Here is a 17,611-nt window from a genome sequence, read left to right on the forward strand (position 1 = left end):
TTAGCCCCGCATCCGCCCCTCCTCTTCCTCCCCCTCCCTCCGTCTGCCTATTTGCCTCCTTAATGCTCTCCGAGGGTGGTCAGTTTTACGCATTGTGTGCCACTAGACAAATATAAAAGGATTTAGAGTTTAGCAGCTCTTAACCAGGCCCGGCCTTTGTGTCTATTTAAGCCGCCAAAATCAAATCTGATCGCAATAAGGCTGCGGCAAAACGAGCGCCGAAACACGCCGAACAGAGACCGAATCAGACGGCGAACGCTGCTGTCTGCACGAGCCGTAATGAAAGCTGCTTCCAAGCAGGAAATTGATGGTAAATTGAGGGCTGCACGGATACAGCGGCGCATATTAATTTCTGTCTAATGCAGGAGCGTAGATGATCGCATTAAGCTTTACTCCGAGACAATAGCGGGTCTGGATGATCAATGGAAATTAGACTCCATTCCCTGCTTAGGATTCTAACAGACGAGGAGCGTCTAATGAAGGAAATGGTTGTAACATCAGGTGCAGATTAAAGAAATGTTTTTTTTAAATTACGTAATCAGCATTATATCAAGACTTATGTGTTCTGTGTATGTTCAGAATACAAGACTTGGACTCGAGTGACATCCTCTCACGTTATGACTTGGCAGGGTTACAGGCACCTCAACCTCCCTCATAAACGTATGAGATTGTATCACGACCGGCAGCCAATCAAAATACAGCATCAGCATGGTGCAGTTTTAATTTCCACCATCTCTGATTATTCGGGAGGTGATGGTCATGTCTGGCAAACCCAGTGGCCACAGCGTGGCTTTCCAGAACCTTCCACAGAGAGTGTCTGGCAGCCTGTTACACAAGGTGTGCCAAGTGTGCTAAGAAATGGAATTCATTGCTAGTCTCAAGCCATGTGCTTTAACTCTTTAAAATGTACTAAAAATGGCCACACTATATACGCCTAACTTAAATACTTTTTTTTTTTTTTTACCTCTTTTTCTCCCACTATAGCGCATCCAATTTCTACCCGTCAATCATCCTCTCACTAATGCTGGTCCCTGCTCCTGATTGGGGAGGACGAGGCTGCTCCACGCCCCCTCCAACACGTGCACAGCAATCGAACATCTTATCACCCACACTGGACGAGCGCAGTGCGGTACAGCGCTGTGCACGGAGGGCCACACCCCCTACCGCACTCCTTCCCCATCTCCGTGCAGGCGCCACCAACAAGCCAGCAAAGGTCGTAATCGCACTAGTCTGAGAGAGAGTCCCCATCCGGCTTTAGTCCCGCCCCTTATCTGAACAACAGGCCAATCGTTGTTCATGTAGCCACTCGGCCTCAGCCGGCAAGTCAGAGCCAAGATTCAATACGATGTATTCGAGATCTCAGCGTGTGTTTCACCGCTGCGCCACCTGAGCGGCTAAAATTATATTAGCACGAGTGGCGAAAACCATTTATTTACATATGTGTAGGATGATTTACAGGACAGTCTCAACCTGTTCGTCATCATGTTCAACACACAAAAACTAGCGAGCAACAGTACCATTTGAATCCCAGACACACATTTCACGGATAATAGATCCATTAGTGTTAACATAATTTTGACTCACCCTGTATATACACACAAGTAGTCTTTATAATAAGGCGGTGGGGCAATGTGAATTACAACGAAAGGAAAACGTGAGGCTGAGACTATGAACAACATCTGGTGGAGATGGAAAGATGCAGACATGCTCCTTGTACAGGTATTACTTGGGTGGTGGATCATTCTCAGCACTGCGGTGACACTGACATGGTGGTGGTGTGTTAGTGTGTGTTGTGCTGGTATGACTGTCCACTCTATTTGACACTCCTACCTAGTTGGTCCACCTTGTAGATGTAAAGTCAGAGACGATCGCTCATCTATTGCTGCTGTTTGAGTTGGTCATCTTCTAGACCTTCATCAGTGGTCACAGGACGCTGCCCACGGGGCACTGTTGGCTGGATATTTTTGGTTGGTGGACTATTCTCAATCCAGCAGGGACAGTGAGGTGTTTAAAAACTCCAGCAGCGCTGCTGTGTCTTATCCACTCATACCAGCACAACACACACTAACACACCACCACCATGTCAGTGTCACTGCAGTGCTGAGAATGACCCACCACCCAAATAATACCTGTGGGGTGGACTACAGTCAGTAATTGTAGAACCAAAAGTGCTTCTAAATGGTAAGTGGAGCTGATAAAATGGACAGTGAGTGTAGAAACAAGAAGATGGTTTTATGGCTGATCGGTGTATATATGTTAAATATAAAACATGTATTTATGTTTAAATATTGGCAGCATCAGCTAAAACGCTGCATTTCAACTATTTTTCTAAAAGGTCTAACTATCGATTTTTGGAATTTTAATTCATTTTAATATGTCAACAGTGTCAGATGAAGCCCAGCGGCAACCAGGTTGAATGAGGCTGCTATAGAGGGTTCGGTGGAAGGGCTGAAATTACACGCTGCAGATGATTTTTAGTGTCTTAATGTTGAATAACTACACGCTGCAAATGTGCTTCTACTTGACCTTTCAATGCTGTTAGATAAATGCAAGGCATGGCAGGGATGATTTAGGGTGGTTTACTGGCCGGGCACACACACACGCGCGCACACACACACACACACACAAGACAACGGCTCTGCAGACCTCAGCCCTCCACAACACATTTGACATTTCCTCTTAGTTGCATGTACAAGCATTTTGCAAACAGAAGGTGAAACAAAGGCCATGATTACAGGCAGGGAAAAGGTTAGCACCTCAAAAAAAACCCTAATGGGTCCCATTTCACATTTTAGAAAGAAAAATAAAGCAGGGTAAAAGACTGTGGAAGAAAATAAGCCCCCCGCCCTTCCTAAATTAAGTGCATAAGGACAAATTGGCTCCGTCGTTTCGGGCCGCCAGCATGAACTCGTTCCTTTCATCTAGACGTTAGTTTAAAGACTGAAGGCATGGGCGAGCCACTTTTGGTATGCTAATGCGAGGATATTAGTTATGTTAGCATAATATTATTCAACACATTTTCACCCCGCGGGGAGCCAAGTCAAACGTTCCAGCCTGGGTTTCTCAAAAATCAAAAAGCCTGACGAGTCAGCTAGCCAAGAATACCTCAGCGAGAACAAGGGTTGGGAGGGAGCATTTCAGTTGCAAGTGACAGGAATAGCAGCTAATGGTGATTTTTTTGCAAATGAATCTTCTATATGAATATTCTACATGACACTTCCCACAATTCCCCACATTCGTACTGGTGACCAGCTAAGCGTAGCCTTTTTCTAACATGTTCTGATGGTTCCATAAAAACCCTAAGATACACACACGGCTTTGAACAGCATTTACATTTTACGTTTTTGGCATTTATCAGACGCCTTTATCCGAAGCGACTTACAGTACTGCGACAGTATATGTTCTCCAAGCAATTGAGCTTTAAGAGTCTTGCTCAAGGGCCCAACAGTGGCAACCTGGCAGTGGTGGGGCTTGAACCAGGGAGCTTTCTATTAATAGTAGGGGACTGTAACCGCTAGGCTACTACTGCCCAGAAGGGGGCTTTACTCTAAGGTCTATTACAGTAGCCCACCACTACTTAGGTCTGGGTTTGAATCTCACGTGTGCTATCGGCCATCCGGGGTCCTACACGGACAGTAAGCAAACACACAAATAATTTAATACATCCAATTAAGGTATAAGGGCAGTGGTAGTTTCTAGGTTAACTTACTGGAATAGTGAGGGTTGTTGGTTTAAGTTGGCAGAGTAGGGCCCTTGAGACCCTACAGCAATTCAGTTAACAATCACTTAGTCAAAATGTCCAAGATATGGAAGTGTAAAGCAGCTAAAAACACGACTCGGGTAACAGAGTTTGGAAAACTCCCAACCAATTTTGTGTATGCAAAGAGGGGGTGTCAAAATACGGGCGAGAATTTTCGTATTTGAGACGGAGCCTCACACTTGAGCTGGATGTTCTAGGTTTACATTCAACCGTTAAGGTGAGCTGTGATGTGTATTGTAGCTTCCATTTATTCTACCAAATACATTTATTGTACCAAACAGTCACTCATACCCCTTTTCCACCAAAAAAAACGTGGTTCTTGAACCGGTTCTGTTCAGGTTTCTCAGAACCTTGGTGTTCTGTAGAGAACCGACGCGCGTTTCCACCAGTTTTTAAGAACCAAGCAGCGTCATCATCGGTGGGCGTTACTTAACGAAAGTTAAGAGCAGTAATATAGTGGAGTGTGTAGATTATGTGCGAGCATTTGTGCTGCTGTTACAGATGTTTTTATGTAAAAAGCATCGATCTAACAATCGGTGATAAGAAGACGTGACGTGTTTGTCTCAGTTGTTGTTTTCTTTAGTTCATTAACGTGAGAAACGTTTTGCGCTTCGCTTTCACCGTGACTCTCGGCGCTCGACTTGAGCTGTGAAACATCACTAAAGTTCCACCACACAAACATCCATCTGTGTGAAATAAACATCAAATCTACTCTAAAATACAACATGTATCTGTGTTTAGCTGGATTTAGTTCACGTGTGGTGGTTATGCAGGGAATCGAAAAAGCTTCACGCTTTATTTTTCACGTTAAGCGTTTTCCGTTCTGTCCGGGTCACTTTTATCTCGTAATATCACACAATTCACCTTTTTAAAGGCGCTTTGAAAATATCAGCGGCAAACTGGTTCAAAATGTAATCAGGTGAACTTTAAAAGATAAAAATGCAGCGTTAAGCTCCATACGAGACCCCAGCTGACGCCATTGTTGCTAACGCGCTATGCTGTACAACATGACGCGCCCACTGACGGACGTCACGGTTCGGGCTGAAAAACCAAGTATTCTGTGGTGCCAGATTGGCCCGCTAGTTCACTGTCTGGAACCTATTTTTTTCGGTGGAAACACGCAGAACCGGTTCAAAGTCAAGTTCGGGAACCAGAACGGGCTCCGAGCCGCGTCGGTGGAAAAGGGGTATCAGAGTTAAGACCTAAAATGCGCTTACCACCAGGCCTGTAAACAATGTCGTCCTCCGTGACGAAGGAAGTGATGTCGCCGGTCTCGGTCCGCTCATAGCGCGACTTCTTCTTAGGTAGCTTCTTCTTGCCCTTTTTGGTGGCCTCCTCGGGAGCGGCGGCGCCGCCGGCCCCTTCGTTCTCCTCGTCCTCGCTGTGCTCGCTCTCTGCGTAGTTCTTGGCGCCGCCCTCCAGTGTGCAGCTGCGCCGCGGCCGCGAGCTCTCGCTCTCTCGCGTCTTGTCGCGCCGTTCCCGCTCCCTGTCGCGCTCCCGCTCCTTGTCTTTCTCTTTGTCGGCGGTCATGATTCGCCACGTGCCTTCTTCTGTCCTCTCACGGCTGGGCCTCCGTGAAAGGTAGACTGTGAGCCTGGGCTTCAGTCTTCTGAATTTACCAATCAAATCCAGGGAAAATGTGGCCACACCAATAACCCCAGGGTTTCAGGAGCGCTGTCGAAAAGAAGAGAGAAAAGAGGGAGGATGGTTAGTGGGGATTCACCGCTTGTTTTTGGTGTGATAGCAGTTTACACAGTGCTAAGCTACATGAGAAAGCTCTTATTCTAATTCTTTTCTAACTTAGTCAGGAGAGTGTCACATGACGGCTACATGAATGAAAATGAAGGCATTACTAAGACACTTTCAACCAGGGAAAATCTGGCAACCCTAGCAAGGCAGTTCTTGTAAAGCCCAAGCAACCAGCTGTCAGTAATTCCCACAGAAGCCACATTTGGGTAACCAGAGGTCAAAATGTATTTAATTATTTATTTATTTGGCATGATTGGCATTATGTTTCTGTCTGCTTATTTTATCTTGTCTTTATATTCCATTATAGTCCATTTTAGATTTTTTTTTTTCAATGGCCGTGTTGTGTAATAACTTTTAATATAATTCTTTTTTTGCCATAATGGCAACATTTGTTTAATTATTTATTTATTTATTTGGATTTTAACCATGTTTTACACATATTTGTGTCATTTTATAACATGATCAGTATTATGTTTTTGTGATTCTGCATCTTGTGCGATCATTTGCTTTTATGATGCCACTATAAAGTTGGTTAATCCTCTTCGCTCCAGCTGGAGCATAAGGCGCCAACATATCTTCTCAGCCATCACGGTCTTGGGCAAGCCAGTGTATCTCATCCCAGTTCTTGCCTTCCGCCTGCCATCTCCTTCTCCACTGTTCTCAGCCATATACCCAATGCCCAATCTTCCCTGGTGGTGCCCATCTTAGTGCAGCATGAGAATGTCTGGTCTTGCTTATTCGTAGGATGTGGCCCAGCCATCTCCAACGTCTCCGCCTCACCTCGTCTACAATGCTGTTAAAATATAAACATGCTTTCTGTCTTATATTATTGAGGAATCTGAGGATGTGTGAGGACGCAATGTCAGTGAGTTCTTTTTATGGTACTGTTTTTTTTATAATCGTGGGGTGTGCGGCTGTGGGTGTGTTTAGTGCCTGAAAACATGATCTGGAGTCTGTACATATCAGGTGGATGCATTGGTGCCATAAGTAGGGCATAGGCTTCTGCTGAGAATCCAGAGATGAGAAGGTGACTGCAGCTGTGTCTTGATCTGTTCTTTTAGATCAGTCAGTGTATAAAAGCAGGGTGGGGAATTTTTCCCTAATTATAAGAAAGCAATTAAGATGTGTATTCGAATGTGTGTTTATGTTTTTATTACAGGTGATGTCTTTGATAATTTTTGGTATCTTGCATGTATGACCTGGTCTATGTCTCATCCTTGGTGTATCTCTTAATCAGGATTATTAACTACATGCCAAAAAACAACAACTTAAAAGGCTAATATCAGCCCCAATACCAAAATAAGTGGTTCATCTCTACAATATCTGGCATCTCAGCTACAGGAGATCCTCCTGTTTTAAGTGAAAGACACCAAAAGAAGAGCTATTAATAGACAGGAATTTATGAAAATCAATTCCAGCCTCTAAGCAGGAGAATAAAAAGCAGCATCGGTGAGCGATCTCCTTACAGCACAAGCGCCCGGCCTCGAGAGAGCTCGGAGCAAAGCTGAAATCAAACAAAACACAAACTTCAAGCTGTTCTTTTCCCCCAGTTCGTTCTGCCGAGCGCCGAGATGCCGCCAATGTTTTTCTTCCCACTGACCTAAAGAGCGCTCCCGGCAGCACCGTCTTCAAACGGCCTTCACATCTCCTATATCAGACACCATATCTCAGCATTTGAGCCACGCTGAAGCTGTAAACGCTCGAACGCAGGGGCCAAACTGACCACAGGTGCTCGTGCACTCCGGGCCGGTGTTTACGATCATGTGATTCGGAAGCAGTCGGCTCGGCGAGGCGCTCGGCATCGCAAATGAGAACAGACAGGCGAAGAGAACGAGATCCTGGCTGCAATCTCCAGGCAGAAAAGAGCTGGGAGCTCTACTAAAATGTTCACTGCTTCTTTTCCACTCTTTCAAGTCCAAGCTGATAAAAATGAAGCTCAATCATCCCGAGCAGAAACGCTGTTTGTTTGCCTTTTTCTTCCTTCGCAGTGAGCCGAGCAGCCGTGAAGCGTGCCGAGGACGTTGCCCGTCCAGCACTGCTTGCTGGCTTGCTTTCCTAAGAGCGGCACTGGTACAAATGTGCCAATATCAGACCATACAGACCTGTAGAACTCAACGGTCAGACGTTCTGACCCCTGGTGCGCAAAACTGAGCAGCTGCCAATAATATTGTCAAGTGTAGATTTAAAAATAAAGGTAACAGACAGTTCTCATCAGGTCAGAGTAAGACCGGTCAATCAGAGCCCAGTGCAGAAAAATGCCCATGCCAGGTTGTGCTGTAAATATTTAGAACACCAAATAAGTGTGCAGCGCGGTAGAGTAGCTGGTCAAATGATTGCCGTACAGCAACATTATGTCAGGATTGTGGGTCACATGATGCATGGCAAGGAGTGAGGTGGTGCTGTTTACCTTAGCGTAACGGTATATACACATCTACAGCTTTGCTGCTTGGTTTTTACCACTTGTCGCTGAGCTTAAGTTCAACCTGATTAACCTTTGATAAAAAAAAGTTTGCCGCCAGGGAGACGAACTGTTTATAAGATGTAGACATGGCTGAGAGAAACTGATTCTCATTTCTGCAAAACCCAGAACCGTTTAATTCTGCTGTGAGAAGAAATGGGACATGTTTGCCGCTTGGGGTGCAGCCAGCCCAAGCAGTTTTACCACGTATCATGTGAAAAGCCTAAATGCTGCGGTAAGCAACAATGTGTGTAGCCTCGCGATGAACAAAGAGCAAAATGCTAGTCATGTGAATGCAGCCTAAGGGTTGAACGCAGCCTAAGGGTTTCCTTTAATTTTTCCAAGACTATGCAGGTGGTGCACTGGCTATTTTAAACATGACCTCTAAGATGTTTGAGAAAAGCGTTTCTAGAACCTGATTAATGTGAAATCACCACAGCGCTTGTGTGACACTAGTCCATTAAAGCAGAGCTTAAGACAGCTCTCAGGTTCAAATGTCAATGTTGCTATCAACCTGGCCGGGAGACTAAAAGACACAACTGGCTGTTCCTGAGGGGCTGTCTGATTCAAGGAATGGAGGATTTAAAGGGCATAGTGTGACTCAGTGAGAGTCCACCACTGGCAGGTGAAAAGAAGAGGCCAGCAATTGAGCGCATACTAGTTTGCAGGTCTCCTCAGGCCAAGGAGGGGGTGGTGCAAGTGGCAGAGTTGCAATCTAGGATTGGAAATGACTAGATTTAGGAAAAAGGGGGGTTAAATCACCACCCATATCAATGCTAGTGCTAAGTCACTATAGGTAGAAATGCAAGTCAGCTCCATAAGCTGCCTGATCTGAGAACAGTAATATTTTATTTTATTTACTTTTAACCAGACATCAAGAACAAGTTCTTATTTACAATGACAGCCTGGCAGATGCCAAGCAGCACTTGTGGAAAGATGAAAACAAGGAAGCGAAGGACAAAGGGAAACGAAAGCAAACAGAAAAGAGAAACAACACACATTACATAAGCAATTACAAGTATCATTAAATACGCCTTTAATAAAATTCTTCAAAGCAGCAACAGAAATTAATTAGTCTAGTTTTAGAGTTCTAAGCTGCAAATTGAAATAATAACTGACCAAAAAGTGTATTGGATTTAGGGGCTTTTGCTTTCATATATTGTGAGGACCTTGTATTGCACTCGGCCGCCTCACTACTGGAAAACAATCCGCTCCACCACAGGTTAGTACAGTCCTCACCTCCAGCTGAGGAATCTGATCATTGACTAAGAAGAGAGACAAAAACTGGGTCAGTTAACAAAATCCGATTTGCTTTACTGAGGAGGCGTGAAAAAATACAAGTAAAATAGCTCCTGGCAGGCGGAGCGGCGCTCTGACAGCTCCGCTAGTCGACGGCTGCCTGTCATCTACAGACTACACGCCAACTGACGCTGCAGCTGCTCCTCAAATCCTTCTCCTCAACACAAACACCGGCGGCCGATCGCCGAGCTCTCGAGTCACGGCCGGATTAATCACCCGATGATGAGCTACCACGCTGACCGCCGAGCTGTCAATACACACACACACAGCTCAGAGCTAACCGCAGAAATGCACACACGTCGGTCGGTCGGAAAAGTGAGACTTCCAGAACATGACGCTGAGAAATCAGGATCCAGCTGTGTATCAGCGTGGACTGGGCGACCCACACGTGCCGAAATAAAATGGGATTACAGAACAGCACCAGCATACGGCGCAACAACAAACAAGCTCGTTTAGGCTCAATAAGATCTCTGGGTTTCAATCAAGCGCTCTTGAACGCAGCATAGTGAACTCTCAAAAGAGCATTTGAGGCAGTGGTGACACAGCAGTGGACGATTGTTGGGTTGAAGGTTCAAGCCCAACCACTGCTAGGTCACTGAGTATGAACCTTAACTCTAAGTTGCTTGGATAAGCGTTTGCTAAATGCCATAAATATGGAGTACCAATGTTGGAGGAGAAAGTCTGGTTCACTATCAATGATCCAATTTAATTCAAAGAAGTTTGGCATTGAGATCCTGGTCAAACCTTGTCTTAAAAGGAAAGATGGAGGAAAGAAGCAGGACAGGTCGTTCACCAAATTGTTACCACAATGCTGAAAGCAGATTTATATTATTTACCTGAATTTACACACTTGTTATTAATGTGGCCACTGAAACCCCTGAAGTCAATAATTAGGAGGCTAGTTTTTTTCAAACTGGGTCTGATTTTCAGTCAATGCAAGGGACTAGTTAGTACTAGTTAGAGTTAGTACGTTCTAAAGATAATCTCTGCTTTGGCTGCATGTTTTACCTACACAAGCCTTACAGCACTGATGCAAAACCAAACAAGCAAATTTCTGAAAGTCAAGACGCTTCTTGGTCGATCGGCTACATTTGGTTTAAGGGGAAAATTTACAAATGTATGCAAATGACTGGTTTGGGGAAACTGTAGTCGTTCCTGACGAAAAAAACACCAACCAGAATCGTATCCAAAAATTGGAGGATGGGGCTATACGCTATCAATCCAGAGATTAAGGATTAGTTTGTTGGACTCTTGAGTAAGACCGCTTAAACACTTGCTTGGGGCTTCAGGGGTGATGTGTCTGTCCTGTTGATAATCTGGTGAACATGGGTTTTGACCAGGGGTGTCCAAACAGTCCGTGCCTGGCCCAGGCTCTGGACAGGGAACCAAACTAAAGTGGAGGACAGAATAAAGAGCCATTTCTACCTGCCTGGGAACAAGGAGGTTTGGGACCAGTTGTGATTGTTGAGTTTCAAAACTAATTCCTTAGTCAACTAATTTCCCCACAATTCCTTGATGTTTCTCCCACAAAAGACGGACGGTGTCTGGTTGATGTGTAGACCATATTCTGAGCAGAACCAATCCTACGTTTCTCCTACACTTGGCTAGCGGGTGAATGTGGGGGGCAGGTGAGGCCCAAAGCCATTACGCATCAATCAGCAAAGCAGGACCCTTTGAAAGATACCAGCTGTCTTAATGGAAAAGAGAGGAAAAGGTGGGGTGGGGTGGGGAGGGGCTGAGAGGGGGGTTTAGCAAAGGTTACAGGAGCGGTGAAAAGCCAGTGAAAAGCCTTCAGGGGCTCGTGCACCTATTTTACCCTCCCATTACCGCAATGAAGTCAATGGGTGTCAGGCAGAAGGTTTTGAATTTGAAAATCTGGTCCCCTTCCCCCTTTGAGCTGTAAAGACATTAGACCTCTTCGCCCTACTAACCACTCCGTCGCTCGCTCTCTCGATTAACGCATCACCCCACGACGACTGCTCGGTGGGGTCTATTACCCTAGTACCTTTAGCGATCCAGGAACCTTGGAAAACGTGAAAAAGGAACCACATCTGTGCGGCACATCAAAACCTGGTGAATGAACGACTGGTCGCCGACGTATTTTGTAACCAAGTTTGACTGGCGAGGATTTAGACCGTCTTTGTGAAGACTCTCATCTGATTTGCCGTGTCTTCTGAAAGCAAGATTAGCCTCAAAACGGAGCATTATCAGCGACGTGAGGGGAAAATTTATCAGCCACGAAATAATAAAACAAGAAAAAAAATCCATATTCAATTTGCTTCCCAAAGCTCGTGACAATAGCGCTACAAAACTGAGCTGTAATGAATGCTGTCAGCTTACCTCATCCAGCTGTAAACTACAATAGTGTAACTAAAGAAGAGGTCCAGTATAAAAGCCAGCAATCATTCAAACCAGTGAAAGACACACAATGGCATCACTTCAACCCCCCCCCCCCAACCCCCCCCATCCCTCCTCTGTAGGAATACGAAGCAGATCCGCTATGCAACACTGTGACTCACCGTGCTGCTGCTTCTTTTTCTGACATGTTTACAGAGACGCTCGTCCAGACGACAAACTCTTCACTGCTTACACCGACACGTTCTTTAACCCGGGCAGAAACCAAAGCTCCGTTCTGTCAGCTCAAGGATTTACTCAACAAACAAACATTCAGTGTGAATTCGTCTGAATGAAAAGCGTGGGGTTTTTTTCAGGCTTATGATTTCTAAAGGACTGTCTGATAGAAAAAGATTATCTACATTAATTTGTAAAAGCAAAACGTCCAGTCACACCTGCTCCTGAGGACAATTCTGACCAAATCTGTCCATTTCTGCACAAAATACATCTAGTCCCACCTGTTCCAGAGGAGAAATCTGACCAAATCTGACCAAATCTGTCCATTTCTGAACAAAATACATCCAGTCTCACCTTCTTGAGCAGGGGTGTCAAACTCATTTTCACCGAGGGCCACATCGGCATTATTGTGGCCCTCAAAGGGCCGATTGTAACGTATTCTGCTGTGATTGCAGTCTGTTGTTTTTCTTGGAGGCTAAATTCTGCATTTATATTGTCCTCCTTTACCACAGACACAGCCTCATAACACAAGAGACGCACCGGTTTCTCTTCCTGAAGCACAAACTTGTTTTCATTTTCATTACATTTTCTCCTTCTGCTTAATTTTCTTACTTATCTTCTTGTACATTTTGGGATTATGTGTAAATATTTCTTAACATCATCTACTGGCGGGATTGTGTCACTTTGCAGGTCACAAAATCAGCCTGCATTTTGAGAGATGCAGTTAATGTAGGATTTACAGTGTATTTTAAGACAGTTGTTCTGCCCTCACTAATAGTTTATCCCCCTTGCTCAGCTAGACAGACAGACAGACAGACAGACAGACAACTCTCTTCAGAATACAGTCGGTTTATTTACTTCCCAGCTGTGTGATACACTGTGTGCACCAGAATGAAGTAAAAATACAAACAATAAAAACAATAAAGAACTTAATACAGTACAAGCACACAGCTGTAGTCAAGTGTTACATCTGGTACAATATGAGATTTAACCAAACGTAAAATAGCGCTAACGAGTTAGCATTTTGTGTAAAGATACTAATTGCTATAGTAACGGTAACAATTGTATTTAATTACGGTAAATTTGTAACTAAAGCGCTGTGATATACTCACTAAACATTTACAAACAACTGAGAATATAAACGCCACTACTTACAGACGATGCTTTGGTATTATACTGCAAGATAATTATTTATATTTATTATTATTGTTTACATTACTACCCGCGTTCTTTTGCCGTAAAAGTCACATGGCTTCTCAGCGAAGGTCAAAGTTAGTTGACTACGATGTCACCAGTTAAAGGCTTAAAGGCGCAGGTGTCCCATTAAATTATAAGTGCGTCTCTGTAACGACTCGAACCATCACAACAATCGTACAGTCGTTTAAGCTCTCGCGGGCCGTGAGTTTGACACCTCTGTTCTTGAGGATGATTCTGACCAAATCTGTCATGTTTGCACATACTGCATCCAGTCCTACCTTCTCCTGAGGACAAATGTGACCAAATCTGTCCTTTCATGCACACACTATATCCAGTCTCACCTGTTTCTGTCCAAATGTGTCAATGTGTCACAAAATATGTCCAGTCCTACCTGCTACTAAGGACAAATCTGACCAAATCTGTCCATTTCTGCACATACTACGTCCAGTCTCACATTCTAAGAACTAATCTGACCAAATCTGTCAATTTCTGAACAAAATGGATCCAGTCCCACCTGCTCCTGAGGTTTGTTCTGATCAAATCTGTCCATTTCTGCACAACGTATGTCCAGTCATCCAGTCTACTGAGGTAAAATATGACCAAATCTGGCAATTATTTAACAAAATACATCCAGTCCCACCTGTTCCAGAGAATGGTTCTTATGAAATCTGTCCATTTCTGCACAAAAATACATCCAGTCCCACCTGCTCCTGAGGACAAATCTGGCCAAATCTGTCCATTTCTGCACAAAATATGTCCAGTTCCACCTGTTCCTTAGGACAATTCTGACCAAATCTGTCCAATTTTGCACATACAGTGTATCACAAAAGTGAGTACACCCCTCACATTTCTGCAAATATTTCATTATATCTTTTCATGGGACAACACTATAGACATGAAACTTGGATATAACTTAGAGTAGTCAGTGTACAGCTTGTATAGCAGTGTAGATTTACTGTCTTCTGAAAATAACTCAACACACAGCCATTAATGTCTAAATAGCTGGCAACATAAGTGAGTACACCCCACAGTGAACATGTCCAAATTGTGCCCAAATGTGTCATTGTCCCTCCCTGGTGTCATGTGTCAAGGTCCCAGGTGTAAATGGGGAGCAGGGCTGTTAAATTTGGTGTTTTGGGTACAATTCTCTCATACTGGCCACTGGATATTCAACATGGCACCTCATGGCAAAGAACTCTCTGAGGATGTGAGAAATAGAATTGTTGCTCTCCACAAAGATGGCCTGGGCTATAAGAAGATTGCTAACACCCTGAAACTGAGCTACAGCATGGTGGCCAAGGTCATACAGCGGTTTTCCAGGACAGGTTCCACTCGGAACAGGCTTCGCCAGGGTCGACCAAAGGAGTTGAGTCCACGTGTTCGGCGTCATATCCCGAGGTTGGCTTTAAAAAATAGACACATGAGTGCTGCCAGCATTGCTGCAGAGGTTGAAGACATGGGAGGTCAGCCTGTCAGTGCTCAGACCATACGCCGCACACTGCATCAACTCGGTCTACATGGTCGTCATCCCAGAAGGAAGCTGACGCACAAGAAAGCCCGCAAACAGTTTGCTGAAGACAAGCAGTCCAAGAACATGGATTACTGGAATGCCCTGTGGTCTGACGAGACCAAGATAAACTTGTTTGGCTCAGATGGTGTCCAGCATGTGTGGCGGCGCCCTGGTGAGAAGTACCAAGACAACTGTATCTTGCCTACAGTCAAGCATGGTGGTGGTAGCATCATGGTCTTGGGCTGCATGAGTGTTGCTGGCACTGGGGAGCTGCAGTTCATTGAGGGAAACATGAATTCCAACATGTACTGTGACATTCTGAAACAGAGCATGATCCCCTCCCTTCGAAAACTGGGCCTCATGGCAGTTTTCCAACAGGATAACGACCCCAAACACAACCTCCAAGATGACAACTGCCTTGCTGAGGAAGCTGAAGGTAAAGGTGATGGACTAAACCCAATTGAGCACCTGTGGCGCATCCTCAAGTGGAAGGTGGAGGAGTTCAAGGTGTCTAACATCCACCAGCTCCGTGATGTCATCATGGAGGAGTGGAAGAGGATTCCAGTAGCAACCTGTGCAGCTCTGGTGAATTCCATGCCCAGGAGGGTTAAGGCAGTGCTGGATAATAATGGTGGTCACACAAAATATTGACACTTTGGGCACAATTTGGACATGTTCACTGTGGGGTGTACTCACTTATGTTGCCAGCCATTTAGACATTAATGGCTGTGTGTTGAGTTATTTTCAGAAGACAGTAAATCTACACTGCTATACAAGTTGTACACTGACTACTCTAAGTTATATCCAAGTTTCATGTCTATAGTGTTGTCCCATGAAAAGATATAATGAAATATTTGCAGAAATGTGAGGGGTGTACTCACTTTTGTGATACACTGTATGTCCAGTCCCACATGCTCCTGAGGACAAGTCTGTCCATTTCTGCACATACTACGTCCAAGTTCCATCTTCTCCTGAAGACAAATCTGACAAAATCTGTTCATTTTTGCACAAAATACTTCCAGTGTCACCTTCTTGAGAACGATTCTGACCAAATCGGTCATGTTTGTACAAAATATGTCCAGTCCTACCTGCTCGAAAGGACAAATCTAACCAAATCTGGTCATCTGGGGTTATCTTTACATCTGGGGTTATTAAATGGTGACCCGTGGGACAGTTGCGGCCCATGCTTCTTTACCTAAGGGCTATTTTTAAGGGGTATTTTTAAGGATCGGATCATTCTGGTTGCACGTCATTGCTGCATTTATTCCATTAGCATACGTTTGATGATGCTACATAACGCAACACTTGCTTTGAGGACCGCATCCAACTATTACTCGACACTTCCCGGTGTAAACGGCTTCTTATTGATACGGCCTTGGTAATAGAGCGTGGCAGGGGCCTCTGCTCTGAAGGTTCTGTTTTATTGCGCTCTGGAATAGCCGGTGATCTTCACACTACACTCCATTTCCACCCAGGATGAGTAAAAGGTCTAGAAAATAAACCGGATTTCTTCTCTCTGTGCACGCAGCCGAGCCTCACACCAACCGAGCGAAACCAAGAGACATTTTCTCAAGGGACGATGGCGTGGTGAGCTGTTCAGCCAAAGCGAACGCACCCCTCCCCCAACTGGCATGATCTCAGCTGAGAAATACAAACAATGCTCGTGTGTAAATGTGAACTCCTGACCTGAATACAGTAATGTGTAAATAAGATCAGAAGCAAACCTAATAAATGCTGCGTCGCTGAATAAAACTAGCGCTGAGAAGAAAATCTAAAAGCCGTTTTCTTTTTTAATTTTAATTAGGGTGACCATACGTCCTCTTTTTCCTGGACATGTCCTCTTTTTTGGCCCTAAATATGCATCCGGCCTGGACATCTAAATCAACAAAAATGTCCGGGATTCAGTTATTGTAGTCTGTGTGTGCTATTCTTTGTGTTTCTGCACTGATTTCCCCCCCTTTTCTTTAGGTCCCATCTTCTCTTAAAAATGCCCAACCTCAAATATAAACTTACAGACGAATTATAGAATAAATGTCTGTGTCGGGATTCTTGGGTAGGAGTATACATGACCAGCAAAGTGTCCAATAAAGGTGCTAGTTCAGCAAAACACAAAACTTGTTGTTACCGATGCAGAGTGAGTTTTTGCAATTCACACTACAAAGCATCACAACAGCTATTATATTATAAACAGGATTTTAACGTCATGTTTTACACTTTGGCTACATTCATGACAGGATCGGTAGTTACTCATTACACAAGGTTCATTAGTTCGCACAAGGTTATATCGAACACAGTCATGGACAATTTAGTATCTCCAATTCAAATCACTTGCACGTCTTTGGACTGTGGGAGGAAACCGGAGCACCCGGAGGAAACCCACGCAGACACTGGGAGAACATGCAAACTCCACACAGAAAGGACCCGGACCGCCCCACCTGGGGATCGAACCCAGGACCCTCCTGGTGTGAGGAGACAGTGCTACCCACTTACCCGCTAGCCACCGTGCCTTCCCCAACAGCTACAGATCAATGGACTGCAGCACGTCTGCCTTGTTAAAAAGGTTTTCCCTGATTCTGAACGCTGTGATAGCGCCACATTCTGGTGAAATTGCTCTACTGATTAACTATTTTATTGGTTGTTTTTATTGTTTAGGGCCAAATGGAATGGAATAAAATTATCTGACCATAAAGTCTTGTTAAACAGTAGGTGTTATTTATTACAGTTCAATAATAATGTTGCGTAGTTTTTATGGCATTTGTCATATTTAAATCTTTCCCTATACAAACTGCCCAGATCCGGGAACTAAACCTTACACCCAAGTGTCCCTTTTTTTTTTTTAAACCAAAATACGGTCACCTATTTTAAGCCGCAATAGTATTTTCCTAAGGCAACCCAAAGTCTTTGACTTCTCTGCACATGCTTGAAGTAATTAGGTAATTATAGCTGGAATGCTGACGTAGAAATTCTAAGGTTTATAGGCAGGATGTTCTAAGCTGGGCACAAAGCTAACATTAGCACTAGCAGACTCAGTAGACCGGTAGCTAAACGCTGTATGATGAGTACTGCG

At 44.4% G+C, this 17,611-nt stretch overlaps 1 protein-coding gene across 4 annotated transcripts in view; it reads right to left on the reverse strand.

The window, feature by feature from the left end:
• The window catches only part of rerea (arginine-glutamic acid dipeptide (RE) repeats a), a 238,821-nt gene that overhangs the window by 100,267 nt on the left and 120,943 nt on the right, over positions 1-17,611 (reverse strand). For all 4 annotated transcript variants that reach the window (XM_063016133.1, XM_063016134.1, XM_063016135.1 and 1 more), the window contains one exon: positions 4,978-5,434. In XM_063016133.1, the coding sequence (XP_062872203.1) occupies positions 4,978-5,290 (313 nt within the window). In that variant the 5' untranslated portion in view covers positions 5,291-5,434. The remainder of the gene's footprint in view (positions 1-4,977; positions 5,435-17,611) is intronic.

The sequence above is a fragment of the Trichomycterus rosablanca genome, chromosome 19, assembly GCF_030014385.1.
Source record: "Trichomycterus rosablanca isolate fTriRos1 chromosome 19, fTriRos1.hap1, whole genome shotgun sequence".
Classification (NCBI taxonomy): Eukaryota; Metazoa; Chordata; class Actinopteri; order Siluriformes; family Trichomycteridae; genus Trichomycterus; species Trichomycterus rosablanca.